Here is a 24,629-nt window from a genome sequence, read left to right as displayed (position 1 = left end):
TTTTATTTTATTTGGTGGTCTGGGTATTAAACACAGTGTCCAGTGGTAGTGTACCACTGAGCTGCATCCCCAGCCCCTTTTATTTTTTATGTCTTTTACTTTACTTAACATCTGTTACTTGAGTTTTCTGCATAAAATTATATATCAGTGCTCAGATATTAAGCAAAATGTAATCAGCATACCAATGCCCAGCACTGTAAAAATATAATTCTTTCTTTACAGTCAGCATTATAAGATTTTGGTTTATATTATTCTGTAGCATTATCCTAATTTATTCTTATTTCTCCTGTTAAATTGATTTACTGCTTTCTGTCTATTGTTTTACTCTCGTGATCTGTTATCTAGCTGAACTTGTCTTAGTGGTAACTTCTGCAAACATACTTTGTGGTAACCAACATTATGAGTCTTTTCATATTCAGAATGTTTTGTGCTTGTATGTGTGTGTGTGTGTGTGCGCTCGCGCGCGTGTGTGCACACATGCTTATGTTGTTTTGCAGAACTGGGATAGAACCTATGACCTTGCACATGCTTAGCAGGTCACTGAGCTATGTGTTAAACCTGTTTTGCCATTATACTCCCTCGCGCGCCCCCCGCCCCATACAGGGGATCAAACCCAGAAGTGCTCAACTATTGAGCCATATCCTCAGCCTGTTTTATTTTTTGTTTTGAGACAGGGTCTTGCTAAGTTGCTTAGGGCCTTGCTGAGTTGCTGAGACTAGCTTTGGGTTTGTGATTCTCCTGCTTCTCTTCTAGAGTTCCTGGGATTACAAGTGTACGCCATGGAGCCAGTGCCATTATTCTTTAAATGACAGTTTGGTATAAGATTTCAGAATCAAAACATCTTTCTTCAATAATATTATAGGCATTAATCTGTGTGGATTATTGATGTAAAAAAGCTTGGCTATCCTGTTTGCCGTCCTTTCTATCCCACATAGGTGACCCATATTTGTGGAATCGGTTTTTCTCTAGGTCTTTTCTGCCATCTGCCACTGTTATAGACTGAATTGTTTTCCCCCCCATTTTTTTTTTTAAGAGAGAGAGAATTTTAATATTTATTTATTGTTTTTTTTTTAGTTTTCGGCGGACACAACATCTTTGTTTGTATGTGGTGCTGAGGATCGAACCCGGGCCACACGTATGCCAGGCGAGCGCGCTACTGCTTGAGCCACATCCCCAGTCCCCCCAAAAAAAGATTCATTGAAGTCCTTACCCCTTACAGCATGATCTTATTTAGAAATAAGTCAATTGCAGATGTAATTAAAATTAATTAAAATGAGGCTGCGGTATAGAAAGGTGGGTTCTTTTTTGAGGAGGGGTTCACTGAGCATTGAAACCTTTACCAATGAGCTGTGTTCTCAATAACCACCCCGGACACACACACACACACACACACACACACACACCCTACCTACCTACCTTTTTTTCTTTATTTTGAGACAGGGCGTGGCTAAATTGCTTAGTGCCTTGCTAAATTGCTAAGGCTAGTCTTGAACTTGTCATCCCCCTGCCTCAGCCTTCTGAGTCTCTGGGTTTACAGGCACATACCAGCCTGCCTAGTACGGATGGGTCTTTAATACAGTATGATTTGTGTTCATTAAGCAGAGAACAAGGGGGTTGTGGTTCAGTGGTAGAGCGGTTTCCTAGCAAGGCACTGGGTTTGATTCTCAGCACCTCATATAAATAAATGAATAAAATTAAAAAAGATCTATCAACATCTAAAACATACATTTAAAAAAAGAAGAGGACAAGGGCTGGATTACGAGTTCAAATCCAGCCTCAGTAAAAGTGAGTCGCTAAGAAACTCAGTGAGACCCTATCTCACTAAATAAAATACAAAATAGGGCTGGGGATGTAACTCAGTGGTTGAGTGCCCCCCGAGTTCGAGCATTTGTACCAAAAAAAAAAAAAAGAGGAAGAGGAAGAAGACAAGTAGGTACAAAAGGGGGAGGGAAAGGTTTTATGGTAGTAAAGGCTTTAGAGGCAGAGCTTGGAGTGATGCATCTAGAAGCTAGGCAGTGGTCCTCAGAGAGAAGGAAATGGTAGCCTTGGAGATAGGCCACTTCCTTATTGGTTTCAGAGAGCTGATAAACTACTCAAGTCCAAAAGGGTGGGGTTGTTCTTAGAGCCCAGAGGACAGAGTGTGCAGTCCAGGGGATTTTCTCAGGCCTTGAAAGGTAATAGAATTTACCATGCTAGGTTTGGATTTGTTTGTGACCTACAATTCCTTTTTTCTGATTTTTTTCCCTTTTAAAAGAGAAAAATCTGTCCTATACCTGTTCTAATGTTGTATTTTTGAAGCAGATAATTTATTGTTTTATCTCACAAGGTTACAGATGGAGAGGAATTTTGCCCTAGGTTGAATCATACCCTAGTTCTTACCCATAAATTATTTCAGATGATAAAATTTGGGACATTGCATTTATGGTATTTAGATGGAAACTTGGGGTTTAAATTTAATGCCAAAAGTGTTAAGAATTTTGAGAGTGTTCGTACCAAGGAAAGTATTTTGCATGTAGGAAGGACGTGATTTTTGGACAGCCAGCAAGGTGGACTACTATGGGGTTGAATTGTGTCCCCAGAAAGATGATTATGTTGAAGTCCTAACTGCTAGTACCTCAGAATTTGATTTTATTTGGAAATGATCTAATTTTATATGTAATTCCTTGAAGTTCATACTAGAGTAGAATAGGTCCATAATCCAATATATAGATGTCCTTTTATAGCAGAGAAGACAGAGCTTCAAAAGAAGAGCCCTAAAAAGAAAGAAGACACACACAAAGACAAACCTGACCATGTGACAATGGAGGCATCATAGGCATTTCTGCCCGCCCCCCCCAAATACTTTTGTTTTATTTATTTGTTTTTAATGTGGTGCTGATGATCGAACCCAGTGCCTCACACATGCTAGGCAAGTGCTCTACCATTGAATTACAACTCCAACTCCTCTGTTTTGATTGTTGCCTTTGAAAGTTTGATTACTGTTTGCCATCCTTTTCTACCCAGCATAGATGACTTGATTTTCTTTCTGTTTCCTTTTGTGAGAGCTTTTCTGGACGGTATTTTTTAAAAGATATTTATTTAGTTGTAGGTGAACACATGGTATTTTTATTTATTTTTATGTGGTGCTGAGGATCAAAGCCAGTGCTTCACACACGTGAGGCAAGTGCTTTACTACTGAGCTACAGCCCCAGCCCTCTGAACTGTATTTGTGGATTCAGTTTTTCATTGTCTCCTTTCTGCCCTCTGCTACTGATGTTGTATACACACAAAAGATATGTTGGAGTACAGAGATTGGAGGGAATGGATTTATAAGCCAGGGAATGTTGATTATTGATTGCAAACACCAGAAGCTAGAAGGAAAAAAGAAACAGTTGTTCCCTACATATTTCATGGAGCACATGGCCTGGCTGCACCAACACTTTGATTTTGAACCTATTCTTCAGAGCTGAGACAATAAGTCACTGTTGTTTTAAGCCACCCACTTTGTGGTCCTTTGTTATGGCAGCTTTAGGAAAGTAATATAGCTGTCCAAAGCAGGGGTTTACTTTTCAGCCTAACTCAAATCCATATTTTCTAACTCCTTGTGGACCTAACAATTAGGGCCTATCTCCAAAGCTTGATAAATCTTGATGTGCCAGAGTATCAGTGGGAACATACTTTTCTGGTGTTGAGTCATCTCCTTTTTTTTTTTTTTTTTTTTTTTAATTTATTTTTCAGTTTTCGGTGGACATAACATCTTTATTTTTTTATTTTTATGCGGTGCTGAGGATTGAACCCAGGGCCCCGTGTATGCCAGGCGAGTGCGCTACTTCTTGAGACACATCCCCAGTCCTCAAGTCATCTCTTAATTTAATTTCTGGCACCTTGTCTTTCCAGTTTTGTTGTGTTAAATACATACAGTTAGCCCTCTATCTCTGTAGCCCTCTATCTCAAACAACTGTGGATCAGAAATAATTTGGGGGAAAAAAGAACTCATCTGCATTGAATAGAGATGTACTTTTTTCTTTTTATCATTCCTAAATCATACAGTAAAGCAACTTTTTGCATAGCATTTACATTATATTAAGTATTATAAAAATCTAGAGATGGTTTAAAGTATATGAGAGAATGTACACAGGTTATATGCAAATACTATGCCATTTTATGTAAGGGATTTATACATCCATAGATTTTGGTATCTTGGGTGCTATCCTGTGCTTTTAGTAATATTATTTCCCCAACTTAGTCTTTGGTTCATTTAACATAATAGTACTTTGTTTTCTACAGTTTGGATTTAGGTATTTTTCAATGCTTTGCTTATTTATGGACTGCCTAATAAAATTGTAAACTTCATTTTCTTTACCATTCTCTGAATCTTGAATTGATCTCTTCAGATATCAGTAGTACCATGTGTGAAGCTAGAATAAACATAAATGATTAAGCTTTTTTGCACTATTTTTCATTATTTCTCTGATGACATGAAGGAAGTGTGAAGTATATACCTTTTTGAAATTGCTTCTCTAATATGAGCTGAATCTGTTTAAAATAATGCACTTTTTTTTTTTAAAGAAAGAGTGAGAGAGAGTGAGAAAGAGGGAGAGAGAGAATTTTTAATATTTATTTTTCAGTATTTGGCAGACACAACATCTTTGTCTGTATGTGGTGCTGAGGATCGAACCCCGGCCGCATGCATGCCAGGCGAGCGCGCCACCGATTGAGCCACATCCCCAGCCCCAATAATGCACATTTTAACCACATTATATTCATACTAATGTTTGTTTGCTTGTTTTGAGACAGGGTCTTGTGTGATCCCTACACTGATCTGAAACTCCTGGGCTCAAAAAGCCCTTCCCACCTTAGTCTCTGAAATGCCAGGAATAAGGATGTTCTCCACTGTACTGGGCATTTATGTTGAGAGATTTTTGCATGAAACAGGAAGACTATTTTTAAACTATAAATTAATGAAATGTTAGTTTTAGATGATTTTTTAGAGATTTCAGCTTCATATTTGTCTTAATATTTGTGTTCCAGTAAATAATAATTATGTGTCTCTTGTCTAAATATTGTCTTAACATTTCTTCTACATTTTATACTTTTTCTGACAGATTCTTTTTTTTTTCTGACAGATTCTTTTATAATTTTTTCTTAAGTGAATAATTAGGAATAGTTTTTAATTGTAAGAGATGGACTTGTAAAACACTAGGTTTTATTAGTAATCTATTTCTAATGATTTAACATTTTTGATTCTGTTATCTGAAAGCCAAGAATAATATGTACCTCAGTTGATTGATGAAAAAATTAAATGAATAATCCATTTAATCCATGTAAAGCCATTAGAATGGTGCCTAAATATCTAGCTGAGTAGGGTCATTGCTATTTTTTTTTTTAAATGTTGTAGATGAACACATAGTATCTTTATTTATTTTTATGTGGTGCAGAGGATCCAACCCAGTGCCTCACTTGCGAGGCAAATGCTTGACCACTGAGCTACAGCCCCAGCCCCTCATTGCTATTTTTCTATGGAGTTTTTTGTTGTACAGATATGAAGTAATCATTTTCTATGTGTTAGCAAAAAATTCATTTCTTAATTCCTCAAATAAATTTATTTTGGCTGTTGGGAGACAGTTGTTAGATGCCTGTATCACAAACAGTTCACTTCATGTAGTACAGAATTTAACTAAGTTGCTAAATACATGAAAATAACTAAGGTAATTTTTTCAGAATTTTATTTTAGATATTTTGTAATATAAAATGTACTTTAAAAAGTATCATCTAGCAAATGATGCATATATGAGCACATCTTAAGACTTTAATCATTGGATTTAAGTAAATATTGAAAGTTCTGAGCACTGTATGGTATGATCCCAGGTACTTGGGAGGATCACATGTTAGAGGCCAGCCTGAGTTAGTGAGACCCTGTCTCAAAATTTAAAGATAAAATAAAATGAAAAGGGATGAAGCTCTAATGTAAAGCATCCCTACGTTCAATCCTTAGTACTGTAAAAAAAATAAAGTTCTGAGTTTTATTTATTCCACTTTAAGTTCATTCAGGAACATGCTTATGAGAGAGCACTGTGCCTTGAGAAGTAATTTTTGCAGTACTGGTGATTGAACCCAGAGGCATTCTGCCAAGGACCTGCATCCCCAGCCCTTTTAATTTTTTTTTTTTTTTTTATTTTAAGACAGAGTCTTGGTAAATTGCCAAGGCTGGCCTGAAACTTCAGATTTTTCTGCCTCAGCATCCCGAATCACTGAAATTACAGGTGCGCAACACCACATGTGACAGCCAATATATTTTGACAGTATAATTTAACAGGGAGGTAGTCCAGAGTAGTCTCCCACTACTCCCTCACGTCTCTGGTTATACTTTTTACAGTTTCAATTACTCATAGTCAACCACAGTCTGGAAATATATTAAATGAAAAATTCCAGAAATAAACAATTCCTAAGTTTTAAACTGTATCCCATTCTGAGTAATATCCTCCTCTTCTTGCCTGGGATGTGTGTCAGCCTTTGTTAAGTATATCCAGGCTGTGTGTGCTACTTAAACCTGTCAGTCACTTAGTAATACTTGTAGTATTAGTTGTCATGTTGTGGATTTGCACTGCTTGTGTTGAACCCAAAACACAAGAGCAGTGATTGGGGGAATGGGGAGGTATGCCCAAGAGAAGAAAACTATAAAGTGCTTCTTTAAAGGGAAAAATGTGAAAATATAGTGAGATGTTTTGAGACAGACCACATTCACATAACTTTTATTATTGTATATGTTATAATTGTTCCATTTTATTATCAGCTATTGTTAATTCCTTACTCTACCTAATTTGTGAATTAAATTTTATCACAGGTATATATGTATAGGAAAACCAGTATATATCTAGGGTTTGGTACTGTCTGCAGTTTCAAGCATACACTGTAGGGGGCGGGGGCTCTTGGAACATAACTCCTCTATTAGCTTTTCATTGCTGTGATTAAAAGACCCAACCGAAACAATTTTAGAGGAGAAAAAGTTTATTTGGGTCTCATGATTTCCATAGATCTGTGTCTAAGGTATGGCAAAACATTACGGTAGGAAGAGTGTGGTGGAGGAAAGTAACTCAGGACATGACCACCAAGAAACACACAGAGAGACTTCTAATCATGAAATCCAAAATATATACATATCCAAAGGCTCCTTTTCTGGCCACATCCTACCTGCCCAATTGATCCCTATAAGGGATCAAATGCTCTGATTAGATTAAGGCTCTCATTCCACTGTGAACTTTGTTTCATTGTATCACACATCAGCTTTTGGAGGGATATCTCATATATAAACCATAAACACCCCCAAGGATAAAGGGAGATTGCATGAAAGGTTTATAGAAAAATTTTGGAAGATTTGTTGAAAATTTGGACAAAAAAAAAAAGGCAGGTTTATCTAAGATACTAGTGATTCTAATTTTTGTTTTGCAGTACTGGGGACTGAAGCTAATGATACTTCACAACTAAGCTACTTCCCAGCCCCTTGTATTTTTGAGTTTGAGATGAGGTTCAGTTGTCCAGTCTGGCCTCTAATTTGTGGTAATCCTGCTTCAGCAGTTGTTGGGATTACAGACATGCATCACCATGCCCAGCTTGATTATTGTTTGGAGGTTAAATGTTGAATGAAATACTTAAACATCTCCCCTAGAAAACAAACCTCTCCTTTTTTCACATACAAAGTCCTAAACAAGGATTTTCTCATTGCTTTCGTCCCTAGAAAATGTATTGCTGCTGCCCACAGGAATTCAAGATTTTTTTCTCCTTGATTAAAATATACAGACTCTGTCATTTCAGTTGTCTGATCTTAATATTTGTAAGCTAAGCCAAATTAATTTAACCTAGTTCTTTGATAGAGGATACTTTTTCACACTAATCTGCCCCTCTGAAATTGTCCTTTGCATTTTGGTACCAGCATAGTTTTTTCTCCCTGGGCCCACAGGCTCCTTGAGCCCGGATTTAGGGACATTCTTCAAATACCACACAGGAACTACTTTCTCTGCCTTATGCCTTTGTTTAGAGGCTTCACAACTATAACAGGTTATCCCAGGAATCACCCCTAAGGTCTTTTTCTTTTCTTTCTTTCCTTTATTTATTGTGTGTGTGTGTGTGTGTGTGTGTTGGGGGAGATGGGGGTGGGGGGGGATACTGGTGCTTGAACCCATGGGAGCCAGTGAGCTACTTTGTCAGCACCTTTCTTTAAATTTTGAGACACTTTCTCACTAAGTTGCTTAGGACCTGCTAAGTTGCTGAAGCCAGCCTTGAACTTGTGATACTTCTGCAAGGTGCCACTCATAGTAGGCAAGTGCTCTATCATTGGGCCACACCTCAGCCCTAAGGTGATCTTAAGATAGTAAATTATCTTTTTTTTTTTTTTGCAGGTCATTTATGGCACTGAAATGTTAAGAGGCAAGATTTATAATGTAGATAGGCAGCTTTTTCCCCTTCAATTTGTCTGACTAAAGGTTATAGACTCCATCATCCAGTTTTGGGGTAGCTATATAGCAAGATAGCAGAGGAGTTAGCATGACATTCAGTTGGATCTCTCTTTATTTATTTATCTATAGAAAGAGAATTTTTAAATATTTATTTTTTAGTTTTCGGTGGACACAACATCTTTATTTTTATGTGGTGCTGAGGATCGAACCCAGCACCCTTGCATGCCAAGGGAGCGGGCTACCACTTGAGCCATATTCCCAGCCCTCAGTTGATCTCTTTGAAGTCTTGGCCTCAGCATGGCACTGGTATCTGAAAGTGGTTTCATATTCTCAAGTGTTTGTACTTCTCCCTGACCACTTTTACTCAAGTCTGTCAAACAGCACCTAAGTGGACATATTTGTGAAATAAAGGAGCACTCTGAGGGCTTTTGTAGCCTAAAGAAATACAATCTGTATCAGAAGACCTTGTGAGTAATAACAGTTGTTGACCAGAGAAAAAAAGATGTTGGAATAGTAAGGATTCAGAAATTCATCTAGCTACTCATTTGTTTGCTACCTTCCCGGTGAAGCCTGGATCCAGACATCTTGTGGGAAGGGAGATGGTGCTGATCTGTCCTTAATGGAATTGGAAAGTTTTAATAGTAGGCATTAGTCAGTGGAACATTGGGGTTGTGGACAGTACGCGTCCCTGATGCCGACCCATGTCTGATTAGAAGTATACAGCACCACATACCTTTTGCCACTGAGCTACAGCCCGAGCTGTGGAAACAATACACACCTTAATCTGTGTTCTGTCTATAACTAAGTGGGAGAATTTGGGGGTAGGGGTAGACTTTGCCATTAAAGTTCACAAATGCTTTGTCTGAGGTACCATCTCTGGAAGTATTTGTCATTCTTAATGTTGGCTCTAGGATTGGAAAGTGGTCTTGGCAGGATTAGATTGATAAACCCAGTCCAGCAGATACTGTTTCATATAGAAGGGTCTCTTTCAGGAGTAGGGTAGGGAATTTTCTTCTTGGGTCTTTTCTATAACTCATTGAAATGGCAGAGCACCAGGAATGCCCCAAGCATTGGGTGACAGAGTAAGTAAGGCCAGGAAACAGCTGTAGTAGCCCTAGGGCTCTTTTAAGCCTGGCTCTGGACCAGGGTTATTTTATTTGCTTACTTCCTTAATTTTTCCACATTATATGCCACTGACATCAACGTGCCAGTTTCTTTCTTTGCATACATATTTTGTGTATTTAAAATTTTTATTTTTTAAGCTAAAATACTCCATTTTTAAATTTTTATGCTTTTAAATCTTGAGATTCTCATTCCTACTTTGTATTCTCAGGAATACATCAGTCAGCAGTAGTTACAACATTACACAGCAGTTAAATTTCTTAGTTGCTTTAGAAGCATTAAGAAATGTTGTTTCTAGTAATTATACCAGTTAAACCTACTGTATTTTACGAGTAGCCGCCACATTTTCCTAGTTACAACTGGCTTCTTTGTCATCATGTCCTCTTTAAATCCCTCTTCCACGTTGAAATGTAAAGAATGAGTTTTAACTGGGTCATTTTCTAGTGTTACTGATCTTTCCTTTAAAAGAGCAGGAATGAGATATTAAAAGGACCCCGGATAAATTAGAAAGGTCAGAGTAGAATTCAAAGTCAGTATAAGTGGAAGCAGCAGTATGTAGTGTTCCCTTTTGTTGCCAGAGAATTGGGCCTCACTTCTCTGTACAAGTCAACCAGAAATTATGGTAGGTCAATAAAAGCGAAAAGTATGGGGCTGGGGCTGTAGCTCAGTGGCAAAGCGCTTGCCTAGCATACATGAGGCACTGGGTTCAATCCTAGGCACCACATAAAAATAAAAAATAAAATAAAGGCATTCTGAACATCTGTAACTACACAAAAAAATTTTTTTTAAAGAAACTAAGCGGGGGGGAGAGATGCACAGACAGAGACACACAGAAAATCATATAATCTTAGGTTTTTAAGAATGACTTTTGCAGGGTGCTGTGGCACATTCTGGTAATCTCAGCAATTCTGGAGTTGACATCCAGGAGGAAAACAAGTTCAAGACTAGCTTCAGCAATGTGTTGAGACACTGTCTAAAAACAAACTAAAAAGAGCCTGGGAATGTAGTTTATGGTAAAATGTCCTTGAATTCAATTCCCAGTACCCCCCCCCCCAAAAAAAAAAAAAAAAGCCCTCCTCTCATCACACGCTGTGTATGTGTACACTGAGGAAAAACAGCAGTCTTCAATCCTGCAAAAAATTGAGCTTTCCTGACTTAAGATGGTAAGACAAGTAAAATTTCTATCCCATCACAAACCCTTCCCAACCACTCACAGAATGGATCACATGCTCCTTTAAATTGGGATCACCACTTAAGCAACACTTAATACTTCTCCTGCCTTGCCTCCTTGGAAGAAAGAAAATTGTTGTTTTCCCATTGATTTAGCTTTATGAGATTCATCTCATCACCATTCTATGGATTTAAAGTTGTTGTTGGTAAAAGTGCCATCTCATTTTTCTCTTTATTAGTCAGTGCTGGCAAAATTATGATTGGCTTATGTGTAAAACTTTAAATACTGTTTTATTTTGAAACTTGTCTCCTTTGGTGTAGGATGTCCTGGCCACCTCTTCTAGCTAAGATAGTTCTCAGCAGGATATAGACTGGCAGTGTGCTTGCTGATGTTGCAGTTTCTTTCTATATCCAGTCCCCTCTTTTTGGTGAGATTTCTGTGGGATCTATTTAGGTGTACATCCTGCAGTTTATTGGCTTAAAAATATACTCTTCTTTGAGACCAGTTGGAAAAATGAGAAATTGATAGTGCAACTCTTATGAATTGAATATTGACAGGTATCTTTGAAATAAAGAAACAGTCTCTCAGCCAGGTGTATGCCTATAATCCCAGCTACTCAGGAGCCTGAGTCAGGAGGATCACAAGTTTAAGGCCATGCTTGACAACTTAGACCCTGTCTTGAAATAAAAAGAGGTGGGGATGTAGCTCATTGGTAGTGTGTTTACCTAGCATGTGAGAGGCTCTGATTTCAATCCCTGGCACCAACAAAGAAAAAAGAAAGAAAGAAAAAAAAGATAGGCTCATAACAAATGCAGTGCAGGATCCCAGCAACTCTGGAGGCTGAGGCAGGGCGATTACAAATTCGCAGCCAACCTCAGCAATTTAGTGAGGTCCTAAGCAGTGTGAGACTCTGTCTTCAAAAGGGATGAGTTGCAGCTTAGTGGTAAAACATCCCTGGGCTCGATTTTCCATACCACAAAAAAAAAACAAAAACAAACAACAACAAAAAGAATCCACACACAACCAAATAAACAAAAACTTTTCTTGAAGACCCTTGAGCCAGGTCTTGTGTCCTTCTAAAGTTGTGCTTGTATTGACAGGTAATTAGCAACAGAGGGAGAGCAGACCCATATCACCAACTGGTGTCTATAGGTTGAAAGGGAGCAAATACAGTAATACCTGTTGCATTATATATAATCCTGATTTCCTATCTTCCTTAAAAATACCACCCCCCACCCCCTGCTTTTTTTTTTTTTTTTTCTTAACCCTTTTTCCACTGCTGGGGATCAAACTCATGTCCTAGAAAAGATGTATGCCACTACTCATGCTACCTCAATCCATTTTAAGTATTGTTTGTTTTAAAAAATGAAATTTCTGGAAAGTAACATTTGCCAGTTTGTTATTTGCTTCTGTGTATTATATTTCCCACCCACTTTGTACCATGCTTTGTCATTATCTTGTTTTACTGATTTTGTTGCCTTTTGAAGAAACTCTAATGTGATTTTCTGCTCACATTTTCTTCTTTCACTTCTATGATGTTATATCAGTCATTTTCCCTTGTTAGCAGTGATGACTTTCTTTTAAATATCTTTAATGTACTTACTGAAGAAATTAAGAAAGTTCCTGAGGAGGAGTCTTAGGATTATTCTTAGTCTAACTGAAAAGTTTGTAACAAACAGATTTTAACTAGAGAGGGGAAAGTTTTCTTTCTTTGAAAATGCTTTTCATTAATCCTCAATAATCACATACCAAAATTCTTTACCTCTTTTTAGGAACTCAGAAATCTAATTACCTGTTTCCTTCCCTTTATTTTTTCTTGGAGCCAGGAGCAAAAGCCAATTTTCCAACAACAACCACCTCTAACCTCCCACCAGTGAGGAAAAAGTGGAGAAATTTACTATTTTCTCTTACTTTTCTTCTTACACACATGTGTAACGCTTTCAGGAGAAAAACACCTAGGAATAATTTGAGTGTTTTGAAGGCTGGCATGTTTCCTTGGTGGTTTTCTCTAATAGAAATTTTATTCCTCCTGATGGACTATTGAAATGTCAAATTTTGATATTTGGGTAAAAATTGCCTGTTTGTATTTCCCACTAGACTTAGAAGCCCTAGGAAATCAGGAATGGCATCTAACTTGCTCACCATTGCTCATTTAACATCTCACTTGGTGCCTCTGGCATATAGTTAGGTACTTGGTAAATATTTTTGAATAGAGATTTCTATCATTCAGAGGATTATTTTTCCATGTCAAAGCTTTGCTTTTACTCTTCTGCATATATTTTGTTTCTCGTTTCTTATAGGTGTGAAGATTTACATGTAATACTATTTTTCCCTTTCCCATGAAAAAATAGCCTTAAAGCTGTTTATGCTTTTTTTCTACTACTCATTTTTTTTTCATTATTTAAGATTAAACCCAAGACCTCCTACATACATGGTTCACTTATACTCAATCACTTAGCTAAACCCCAGTACCCACCCCTACACTACTATATATTTTTTTTAGATATTTATTTTTATTTGTAGTTGGACGCAATACCTTTATTTATTTGTTTTTATGTAGGGGGGTAGGCTGGGTTGTGGCTCAGTGGTAGAGTGCTCACCTAGAGCCTGGAGGCGAGCGCTCTACCACTGAGCCACAACCCAGCCCACCCCGCTACACTACTATATTGAAATTTTGATTTCACAGGATTGTCTTACTGAGTTGGCCAGGCTGGCCTCAAATTTACAAGCCTCCTGCCTCAGCTTCCTGAGTAGTTGGTTTTACAGGTGTGTGCTACCACACCTGGTTATGATTTTTTAAACACGATATTTGAAAGCTCTTTTTGCAAACTAGAACATGCAAATTGTGCATTCCACAAAGTTCTGTTATACCTCACAGCATGGCTATTATGCTAGAAACATATTTCCTGTTCCTTTCCCTCCAGATAGTGGCCATACAGTTGAGTATTGGAAACAAAATTTTATGATCATCTCCTAAAGGCCTCAAATATTATAGTATCAAATAAATTGTGTCTGAAAAATTTTAAGGGAAGGAAAACTTAAGATCAGATTGTACTTTCCAAAAAAGCAGAATACATTTGAATACTCTGAGTATGTATATTCATGGTTGACCCTTTTCCCTTATTTTCAGGACTATTCTGTTAAGTGTAATCTCACTGCTTAATGAGCCCAACACCTTCTCCCCAGCCAATGTGGATGCTTCGGTTATGTTCAGGAAATGGAGGGACAGTAAAGGAAAAGACAAAGAATATGCTGAAATCATTAGGTAAGGTACATTGTTCTGCCTTCTGTTTGATTAGTTCGAGCCTTCATACAAACCAAAGTGTATGCTGGAACCAAGGATTAAATAAAATTTAAATATCCTGTTCTACTCCCGAATAATTTCTCAGAATTAGATTTATAGTGTGGGAAGGGACGATTACTTCCTGAACCTAATAGCTTGGCAATTGAGGGAGCATCCAATAAAAAAGATAATAGTGCAGCAGATTCAATTTTCTAGGAACTACTGCTTCCAGGTTCTTGACTAGTTGTTTGTAAACTCTCCTTCCTAGCCATTTTAGGGAATTACCCAAGGTATTCCAGGCATTCCAGGCATATGAAAGATTTTCTTTTCAATTTTCTAATTAATGAAGTACTATGACTTATTGGTATTTTTGGCCCTAGGAGCAAGTACATATTCTGGATATCTGCTTTATTAGCAACACTAATGTATGGCATGACCAAGACCTAGATAAGAACCAGAAGACTTGGAATCTACTGTGGCTCTGCTACTTGTCCTGTGACCATTTATCAGTTAACTTTTTGGTTTAGTTTTCTTCATTTGTATAAAAAATAGAAGGTATCAGCCTCAACCTTTTATTTCCTAATAATAACCCTAAGGGAGACATAAGATTTTCATAATAGGGATGAGGATATAGCTCAGTTGGTACAGTGCTTGTCTCAGACACACAAGTCCCTGGGTTCAGTCACTAGCTAAATAAATATTATAATAGCACATAAGAATTGTGCAAAATATTCAACCCCCCCTTAATAATATTATATTTTTATACTTCCAAATAGGGTCCTTCTCTATAGGAGAATGTTAGGAATTTGGTTACTACTAGAATTTATACAAATGGAATCCCTCTCTATGATCTATTTGGCATGATACCATGTAATAGACAAAAAAGAAAAAAAACAAAACACCAAGAAATCATGTGTGACTATAGATCTGTCTTCTGGTCTTTGGAATCACTTTTAGACCCTCCCTAAACCACAGCTGTGAGATTTCAAGGATAGAGTTTGGTTTTCCATAGTTCTCAGCCACCCAAGTGACTGTTGCATACCAACAGTTTAAGATAATTGGTATAAATAACAAGGGCCTATAGAAACTTAGAGGAACAGGAATGAAGCCCGTTGTTCCAGTAAGTGAACAAATGAATATTCCCAAGATGCTTCTGGTCTTTGTATAATGTTGATAAATGTTAATAAATGATGTTTTTTCCCCAGCATTTATTATCTACCAGCTTAGAGTACTCTGCTAGATGGGTTATGACAGGCTTTTCTCCTGAGGGGGAACTCATACTTGGCATTTGCAAACAAATGAAGTAATAAGTGCAATTATAGAAGCCCAAACAAGATACACTGGAAGGAATATATAAGGCAATAGAGTTCCTAGGAACGATAATGCTTTATAACCAGAAATTTTTCATGCTTAAAAAAACGGGGTAAGGAAAAATCTTTTTAAGAGATACAGAAACATGTTTAACTAGACACAGGCGCATAACAGCATGGCTTGTCAAGGACATTATAAGTAGTTTTATAATGCTTGAATGTAAATTTTGATTTGTAGTAGTAGGAAATTAAGCAGGATTGACACTACATTTTAAGGGACATTGAAGTCATGATAAGAAAAAATGGTTCTTAATTTCAGAAGAGATAGGGTGTCACTTCATGATTTTTAGGGAGGTAGGTAAGAGATGATTCTATTTGAGATTGACCAGAAAACCATGGACTAAACTGAGAAAATTAGGCTTCAAAGCAATAAAACTTTGGAGAGGGATTTATGATTTGGAAATCAATGCTTTTCATGAAAAATGGAAAAACAACTGGCTGTGCAAACAGAAAATGAAAAATGCACTCTTGCTGAATGCGTATAGCATTAAAAAGAATGTTAAGCTGGAACTATCAGTATAAAGGGAAGCGTCGGTTAAAACCTTGGGAACTGGTAAGATGTCTTAGGGCTAAAGAGCGCAGAGGTTGAAGCCTGGAAGCCTCAGGAATATCAGTATGTAAGGAATGACAACATAACTAAAATTCAAAGAGGAACTTAAAGAGGTCTTGATTGGGGATTACTTGAATCCCCTCCCGTCTTGATCACTCAAGTTTTTATATTTGTTTGCTTCATTCAATCAAAGTATTTATTGCATACCTGTTGTATGCTAGCCTGTTGTTATAGGCACTGGGAAAGTAGAAGTAACTAAGAAAGGTATGATATCTCTCTGATGAAGCTTATATTCTGATAGGGAGATACAGAAGAATGAACAAAAAAGATCATGAAAAGAAAAAAATACTAAAATAGTGATCAGTAGAATATAACAAGAAGCTGTGAGAGAGTGATGCCTGTTTTAAATGGTTGACTCTGGGGTTGGGTTTGTAGTTCAGTGATAGAGCACTTGTGTAGGATGTGTGTGACCCTGCATTCAATCCCCAGAATGTGGGGCTGGGAGTTAGGGGGTACTCTGAATGCAATTTAAGTCAAGATATGACAAAAAAGAAACACATAGATCAGGAAAACTAGTGGTCCAGACAGAAAGTCATCTAAATGTGTTCAAGGCACAAAAAGTGGACCAGGGTCATCTGAATGTTAGAATTGGAGAAAGCAATGTGACCGTGAGAACCAAGACTGGGTCATAATAAGATTTTGGAATGTAAGCATAAGATTACATTTTTACTCTGAATACAGATTAGGATGATTATTGAGCTACATTTATTAGGTCATTAATACTTGATAATCACTGTGTTTAAGCTTCCTTCTTGTCGATATTTATCCCCCCACACACACAAAAAAGTCATTATTAAAAGTTTCCTTCAAAATGGTAACTAATGGGTTGAGACTGTTTAATATAGTGTAATACGTAATATCAGATGCTTTCAGGTAGGAACTTGAGTTTGAAAAGCAGTGTGATAAGGAACCTTGACTGGGGCCAATTATAAATCTATTTTCAAAACAGAGACAATAAACTACTTGTCATTCACTCTTCAGGAAACAGGTTTCAGCCACTAAAGCCGAAGCAGAAAAGGACGGAGTGAAGGTCCCCACAACCCTGGCGGAATACTGCATCAAAACTAAAGTGCCTTCCAATGACAACAGCTCAGATTTGCTTTATGACGACTTGTATGATGACGACATTGATGATGAAGATGAGGAGGAGGAAGATGCCGACTGTTATGATGATGATGATTCTGGGAATGAGGAGTCGTGACGTGCTCCTTTGATGCCCCTGTACTGCCCTGCCGTCTCAGGCCAAAGGGAGGGGAGCAAGTGGGGACCTAGCAGCGGCCCCTCAACAAAAACCTATTCACCGGGGGTGGGGAAAAAAAAAACACAGCTCCTGCTGACTCCCCTTATGGATCTCAGTTTGCTCCTTTTTATGGACCTTTCATGGAGAGAAAGTAACCCTCCACAGAATGTCTGAATTCTTGCATTCTTTACCCTTCCATCACTGTATTGATTCTTTTTTTTAAAAAAAAAAAAAAAACAACAAAAAACAAAAAACAAACAAAAAAAAACAAAACAAAAAAACCAACAACCCAAACTCCCGCCTCACTTCGTCTCTGCAGAATGTTCACAGCAAAACACGTTTGCTCTGTTTTTAGATTCCTGAAGAATTAGTCTTTTCAAGACGTTAATGTGTTTAAAGCTGGAAACCGTTGGGAGTTCACAAGTGCTGCATATACTGGGTAGCAAAAGAAAATGGAAAAAAAAAAACCCACAAAACAAACTTTAAAAAAAAAAAAAAAAAGCAAATTTGCCAAGGTTTAGCTGCTCATTTACATTAGTGTATACGCATTCATTCAAGTCCCATGGTGGTGAATTTTCTTTGTTTCCCTTCCTAACCAGGATACAGTGGGCATCAGGGACTTACTTCATGCTAAGCCTGATGAAATGTGCTCCTTAAGCCTTCATGAAATCATCTTAACACGGAGGCCTCAGCTATTCTTGAGGAGAGAAATCAGATTTTGTTTTTTGAAATCGATTGGGAATCTAAAGCCTGAAATAAATATTCATACTTTACATAGAACTAAGCACTTGGTTGCTATTTATTCTTTAAAGGCAGGGTTATTTTCCCCCCTACTAGGGAATGGGGTGTGGGGAAAAAGTGGAAATTAGTGTGTGTGGATTTTTAGTGTTAAGAACAAAGTTAAAAATCACGCCAATTTTGGTTGATGCTGCTGAGGGAAACTCAAAACTACTGGTGGCCACTGGGAGAGGAGACACCTGTTTGTGCTTAACATGGCCTTCCCCTCAAAGCTATTCTCACTGTGGGGTGGGTTTGTTTTTTTTTTTTTTTTTAAAGTAGCCACTTTTGATTACTCAGTATTAATCCTAGATGCATGTGTTAAGATTTTGGTTTTCATTGAGCTGCTTATACTGATAGTGATAAATGTGGATGTATATGAGACATGAGTGACCAGTTCTGACTTTTTTTCTCCTTTCAATATACTTTGGCTTTGGAGTGCAGCAGAAATTGTGCATGGAGCTTCCCATGGGTTTTTGTCTCTTCTGGCAGGACCAAGGGAGTTGACTGCAGGCAGTTTCCAGCCACGCGAGGCTATATCTTCTAGCCATGCAGTTGCTGCAGGTTTGATTCCCAGGTCTCTATCATGTATTGCTTCAATTAAGATTGAGATCCAGCAGCCTTCATCATCCAAGTAGGTGATTTTTGTCATTGAGGTATATGAGTTCATGGTGTTCTGAGTGGGGAAGCCGGCTATAAAGTCAGATTTCAGAAGGAAAGTAACAGCAAGGTGACAGAAGTCCTACTTAAGACCCCTGTACACCAGTGTCATCTCCTTCTTTAGATCACACTCAGAATGAACCAAAGGGCAGATTAGGGACAAGGGTAGGACAGATCCTAGGGTGGTCAGAGTAGGTGATTGATGGCTTATTTCCATAGCTCCTCCTTCCTTTCTGATCTCAGGGTTTTCATTGCTCTTCAAACTTTCTCAAACATGCGCTATTTCTCAGCAGTCCTCTCTGGCCTCTAAAGTTTGGTCTGTTATTAAATGAGAATGTCTTAACACATTGAGGTTGTTATGGAATATTGTTGAGTCTGATCCCAGAATCTTTGTGTAATCTCCACAGGGCCCGGGCTGCTAATTGCACCCTTAAATCTAGTGATTCCACAGATTCAGGGAACAGAGCAGCTCTGTAGGACAGTGTTGTGATTTTGTCCAAGTAAAAACTCTAAAGGATGTTGGAACTAGCCTTTTTGATCCCCACACTTCTTAAGTAATGCTTCCAGATAACCTGCAAACCTTCTGGAGCCAAAGCCTCTCAATGTTCTCTTGTTTACCGCCCCACCCCCTGCTTTTATCCCCCTTCCACCCCATACTTGGCCCATACTATACAAGTTTACAGCCAGTAGCTCGGTCTCACTCTCTTAAAGCCCTAAAATAAAGCCTTTCATTCCCCTTACTGCTAAAGCATCTCACTCCCAGGGTAGGCCAGGCATCTTGGCATTATGGGAGGTGCTGTGCTATTCAGCTTTGTCCCATTAGGCCCTGTTGGCCTCTTGCATGTTGACTCAGGGAGCCAGAGCGCCAAGTGGAGGTCATACCTCTCAGCCCTTCAGGGCAATATTATTGTAAGTTGGGTTTGCCTCTGATGAGAGTACAATCAGTTCCAGAAGCCAGGGGTATGTTGATTTATTGGCAGGTAGATATTCTGATAGTTTAGACTGACTTATAAAACCCAGATGCTGGTTCCAGACTTCTGTCCCTGAGAACATATCCTGTGGAAAAATACTTGAGTATCTAAGTGTTGTTTCTTTTGGGAGTGGATGGAGGTCTCTGGCTTATGCCAAAACCTCCTAAGTGTTGTTTCTTTTGGGAGTGGATGGAGGTCTCTGGCTTATGCCAAAACCTCATGAGTACAGTTGTGCTAATTATTTGGTGTGAAGTAAACTCAAAATCCTGCATATTTAGATTTCTTTTGGTTCTATTGAGGCCTCACTAGAATACTCTTTTGAGGCCGAGTGGAGATATAATATCATGATTCCGTTGTTGGCTTCTCTCACAGTCCCCCCCTTCCTTTCTTATCATTCCAGAGTTCTTTTCTACTAGCCGAACTTTTGTAGTTCCTTCTTTCCAAAACCCTTCCTTGGCAATTATTTGCTTCTTGACCTTTGCTGGTTTCCTTGTTTGAGGCAATGGAGTAAGAGATTGGAAGGAAAAATGTATAGTACTCTGCTGAAAAATTAACTTTCCACCCCTCTCATCCTGATAAACAAGGTTTACATTTACAACTAAACAAATTCAGATGCAATTTTCAACTATTCTGAAACCAGCAGGACACACCTGACTTTAATAGTTTTCTTAGCTGAAATTGTAGATGTTTTTTTTCAGTTTAACTTATGAGAAAAGATTATCTTGATGCATTTTTGTGTTGACTTCCCCTTTAGTGGTTTATTTTGTCTTTTTCTGCCCATCTGTCTACTAATAAAATGTGAAATAAAATATACCTGTATTGCTACTTCCCCATGGGATGATCCTCTTTTTTTTCCTTGTGTTAAAATTGAATGGTGGTCTGAACATTTTCATTACTTCTTTGAAAATTATGCCCAGAGCTCAGCTGAAAAAACGGGACCACCACCTAAACTGGCTGACTTGTCTGTCATCATGCATCCTGTCCAAATCCATCTCCTTTCCTAGAGAATTATCCCAATCCACACAAGATTTCAAGGAAAGTTTGTAAGGGCATAGCCATTTGTTAAGTTTGACTCAATTTGATTCCAAAACAGAACAGAGTCTTTGGAGGGATACTGGGCTGCCTTCCTTGGGTAAACATTTTATTTTCATTGTTATTTGTGATCCCAACTTCCTGCTGCTAATAAATAACAGGAAATTGAGCAAAAGATAACACAGTTTGATAAAAGTCCCCATTTAGTTTTAGTTGTGAATTCTAGCAGGACCCCTAGCTATATAATAGCCATGTGACTGCTCTCAACTACAGAACCCCAACGAAGAAAAGGTAAAACTCACCTTAGTCGGCTGGTTCTTCTGCCACATTAAGTTGACCAATACAGGTCAGGCGTTCTAATCTAAGCCCTACAACCTGTGGTCAGAAGCACAGAAGTTTCTGCTTTATGAAGTCCAAGATGTTTCTCCCAGGCCCATCCCTCAGCCACACCACACAGAGACCGTGCATGCTCTCATAACTTTATTAGGTGGAGATTGGGCAAGAGAAAACCCCTGACACTGTTGCCCACCTGTTTTAGGACAACTGGAATAGAGGAGTCTTTGCTTGGAGACGGGCTTTTACTGATGTGGAAGCAGATCTTTTGATTTTTAAAGGGGAGCTGATGGGCTGAACATCTCTCTCAGACCAGATTTTTTTTTTTTTTTTAAAATGGTCAGCCAGAAAGGCAGCAATTTTCTAGGGACTGGACCAGACCAGAAGGAACCCCTGCTCTATGTGAAGACAGGGCCCAGATTTACTTTGGGCAGTAGATGATGATCTCTGCTATTCTCAGATCAAGATACCCTGGAATGGGAGCATGACAAAAGGACCAATCTCTCAAAAACAGGTATAAAGTAATTGCAAGCTGAAGAAAACTCAAATAATGGTTACAAGGGACTGAAATAAGTCGTGATTCCTCATTGGTATCTGACCATTGCACAATGTGCCTCAAACCAGCCCTTCCAGTGGTAGCCCTTAGCAGCCATGGAGTAGGGTACCCGTGGAAGGCCTGAAGGCATCAGAGGTGCAGGGGCCTTACGTGGCTATAGTGAAAAGGGGTCTGGATGGGGAGAACAGAATTGGCTGCCATCTGCAGCTATACCCCCACTCCCCTGGGGCTTCTCATACATTTACAAATACATACATAAATACACTACATACAATATAGTGAGTCTGGGAGCTCCCCACTAAGAGGCTCGGCTGACAGTTACATGTCTCAGATATTCTAGGGAAGGGCACCAGGCTCCCAGAAACGTGCTCCAAGTGTTCTCTCCTGTCCAGGGTAAGCCCTACCGCAAAGCCCACCCCTCTCTTAGAGGTCTAGTTTGTCCAGTATGGAGAGTTGCCATAGGTGGGTTTGGAGGCTTGAGACTTGGGCTGCAGGGAGCTGGGCTGGCTGCGTTGACCTGAACCACTCTGAGGAGAATGAGAAGGAAGAGAAAAGGCTGTCAGGGCTGGGGTAGAATCCCCTACCCAGGAAGCCACCTCCATTACTGCACTCACCTGAGTGTCCTGGGGAAGGTGGTGGTGCAGCAGCTGCGAGTGTGGCTGCTGGTGGGCTGGCAGGATGTGCAAGAATGGTGGCGGAGCATAGCCAGGGGCTGCTCCAGGGGCCAGGGGTCCAGTTGAACCCAAGGCGGAGGGCAGGCTGAAAGGTGGAGGGGTCCCTGCATGAAATCCCTGCTTGTCAAAAGTCTGCAAAGCAATGAAGACAATGCTGAGGGTGAGGTTGGACTCTTAACTCTCACAAACCTACCTGGCCATCTTTGTCCTTCCTCACCTGTGTTTTGTAGACAGAACCAGTCATATCAGGCAGGCCAGTGGTACTTGAAGATACTGATACTCCTAGGAGGAAAATCAGGTAGTTGTTCAATAGATATTTGGTCCCAGCTAGGGATACTCTGAGAGGACAGATAGAAGATAACTATTCCAAGCTTTAGCCCTAGAAAGGAGGGGCAAACATTACCTTTCCCAGGCCCAGAACCTGTAGACTTGTTTGGTGCCTGTGATGATCCACCATAGCCACCCTTGGTGTAGTCTCCTGCTGCTGTTCCCTGGGTCAGGTCATCATAACCTAGCATGGCAGAGTACAAGAGGCACGTGTGAGCTAAGCAAGCCTCTGCTACACCCTGTGTCTCTGTGCTGGAAGCACCTCTAACCTGTGCTGTAGCTGTGCTGGCCATAACCACTGGCCTGTTGGAAAGGGGTGGTGGGGGTGCTGAGGTTCACACCATGTTGCTTGGCTGATGCTGGAGGGACCTGGTGGGCACAGGTGAGGTAACAGTGTAAGAACACAGGCAAGGTGGAGCAGGTCATACATCCTCTGCATAAGGTAGCACAGATGACATACCCACAACCAGAGGGGATTCCTTTTCATTAGTGCAGCACATGAGGAATATAACCTCACCTGAGGGTCACATGAGACACTGAGTAGTATCATGATCTGCCCCCTCCCTGATGCTCCAAGGAGCTGGATTACAGGCCCAAAGTTTCAACCTTCCAGGGGTATAAGGCCTAGGGAGAAGTACCACCACCCACAAATACTCACAAACATGGTGGGCCCATATTGGAAGGCACTGGGCACGCCTGTGTAGTAGGGGAGGCCGGTGTAGCTGTAGCCAGGTGGAAGAGCGGGATTCAAAAAGGGCTGTTGGGCTGTGTGGTGGGTCTGGGATTGGCTCTGCTGTGGCTGAGCTAGCGTGGTGGGGGGTGCAGGGGATGCAGAGTCACCTCGGCCAAACTTTGTGACATCACCTAGGATAAGAGGAACACTGACATTTGTAAACGAGGGGAAAAGCCAGACTGGCTCCTGCAAACAGGAACAGGTCTGGCTACCAGTCAAGTACAGATAGTGAAAAGGCCTCTCACCTCTTCAACACCTGCCTTTCAATCTCCTGGGATGAGCTACAGCCTTGTACACACCCTCCCACTCTCAACCACTGAGCCAACTAACCTGAATATGGATTATTAGTTAGGCTCCCATCTCGGCTGGCAAGGGCTGTGGGTGCAGCAAAGGGAATTCCATAGTAATCCTAGGAAAGACCAGGGGGGCTTATTCAGGAAAAGGTCTCACCCCACTCCCAGGAGAGCACAGCCGTTAGGGAACAGGCAGATGGCACTCTGAGTGACTCCATACTCCTGAACACAGGCTGCATAACTTAAAGGTAGCACTCACAGACAGCTGCAGTTATAGGTTGCCCTTGTGTGTAAGCAGCTTGGTAGCCCTGCGTAACTGACTAGCATGCAGACAGACTGACCAACTGGGCAGCATTCACCAGGCAGAGATGTTGGAGATCCAGTCTCTCAGCCACACCACAAATGGGTACCTGACCAATGCCACAAGCTGAATTAACTTTATTGGCTTTTCATATATTGGTGTCTCTAAAGACCAGTCAGGAAAATTGATGAAATGGAAGAAATTTGGAAAAGGAGTCAGTAGGAAAGGAAAAGCTTACAAAGTTTAAAGAGGGACAGAGTGCAGTGCCAGGTAGGCACACAGCACTTCAGGTCTAGGACACCAACTAGCCTCTCCCTACTCTGCCTTAGCAACACTGACACTGCAGAGGACCTAGAACTAAGAATAGTGGATATAACATTGTATGGAGACAAAGAGCAGTGGAACTGTGTGCAAAGGAGGCCTGTCTGGCATTTACTTGCTATCTAGGGCTTTGCCTATCCTGGACACACTGAGTAACCCTTGGGCTGCCCTAGAGCTACGGTCACAGCCAGACAAAAGCCATCCTGGCTGGAAATGTCGCTAACACCCTTCTTTGGACACATCTCCAGGTAACCTCCAGGAAACCCACAGTATCCTCAACTAGAACCCCAGGAGGCAGCAAGACTGGGTAAACTGCATGGACCTATAAGGAACACAACTGGGAACAGGTATAAAAAGCCCAGAAGGGGGGCTGGGGATGTGGCTCAAGCGGTAGCGCGCTCGCCTGGCATGCCTGCGGCCCGG

The 24,629-nt window shown here is 39.9% G+C and overlaps 2 protein-coding genes across 2 annotated transcripts in view; one reads left to right on the top strand and one right to left on the bottom strand.

The window, feature by feature from the left end:
• The window catches only part of Ube2r2 (ubiquitin conjugating enzyme E2 R2), a 101,910-nt gene extending 83,902 nt beyond the window's left edge, over positions 1–18,008 (top strand). The window contains exons 4-5 of the mRNA XM_076845903.2: positions 13,856–13,990; positions 16,970–18,008. Of these exons, the coding sequence (XP_076702018.1) occupies positions 13,856–13,990; positions 16,970–17,189 (355 nt within the window). The 3' untranslated portion in view covers positions 17,190–18,008. The remainder of the gene's footprint in view (positions 1–13,855; positions 13,991–16,969) is intronic.
• A 3,131-nt stretch (positions 18,009–21,139) lies between these two features.
• The window catches only part of LOC143392435 (ubiquitin-associated protein 2-like), a 36,053-nt gene continuing 32,563 nt past the window's right edge, over positions 21,140–24,629 (bottom strand). The window contains exons 12-18 of the mRNA XM_076845901.2: positions 23,622–23,700; positions 23,217–23,422; positions 22,828–22,927; positions 22,635–22,742; positions 22,449–22,513; positions 22,172–22,363; positions 21,140–22,084 (exon numbers count right to left, since the gene is read on the bottom strand). Of these exons, the coding sequence (XP_076702016.2) occupies positions 21,989–22,084; positions 22,172–22,363; positions 22,449–22,513; positions 22,635–22,742; positions 22,828–22,927; positions 23,217–23,422; positions 23,622–23,700 (846 nt within the window). The 3' untranslated portion in view covers positions 21,140–21,988. The remainder of the gene's footprint in view (positions 22,085–22,171; positions 22,364–22,448; positions 22,514–22,634; positions 22,743–22,827; positions 22,928–23,216; positions 23,423–23,621; positions 23,701–24,629) is intronic.

The sequence above is a fragment of the Callospermophilus lateralis genome, chromosome 2 (assembly GCF_048772815.1).
Source record: "Callospermophilus lateralis isolate mCalLat2 chromosome 2, mCalLat2.hap1, whole genome shotgun sequence".
In the NCBI taxonomy this organism is placed as follows: Eukaryota; Metazoa; Chordata; class Mammalia; order Rodentia; family Sciuridae; genus Callospermophilus; species Callospermophilus lateralis.
This window is presented reverse-complemented; position numbering and strand designations above follow the sequence as displayed.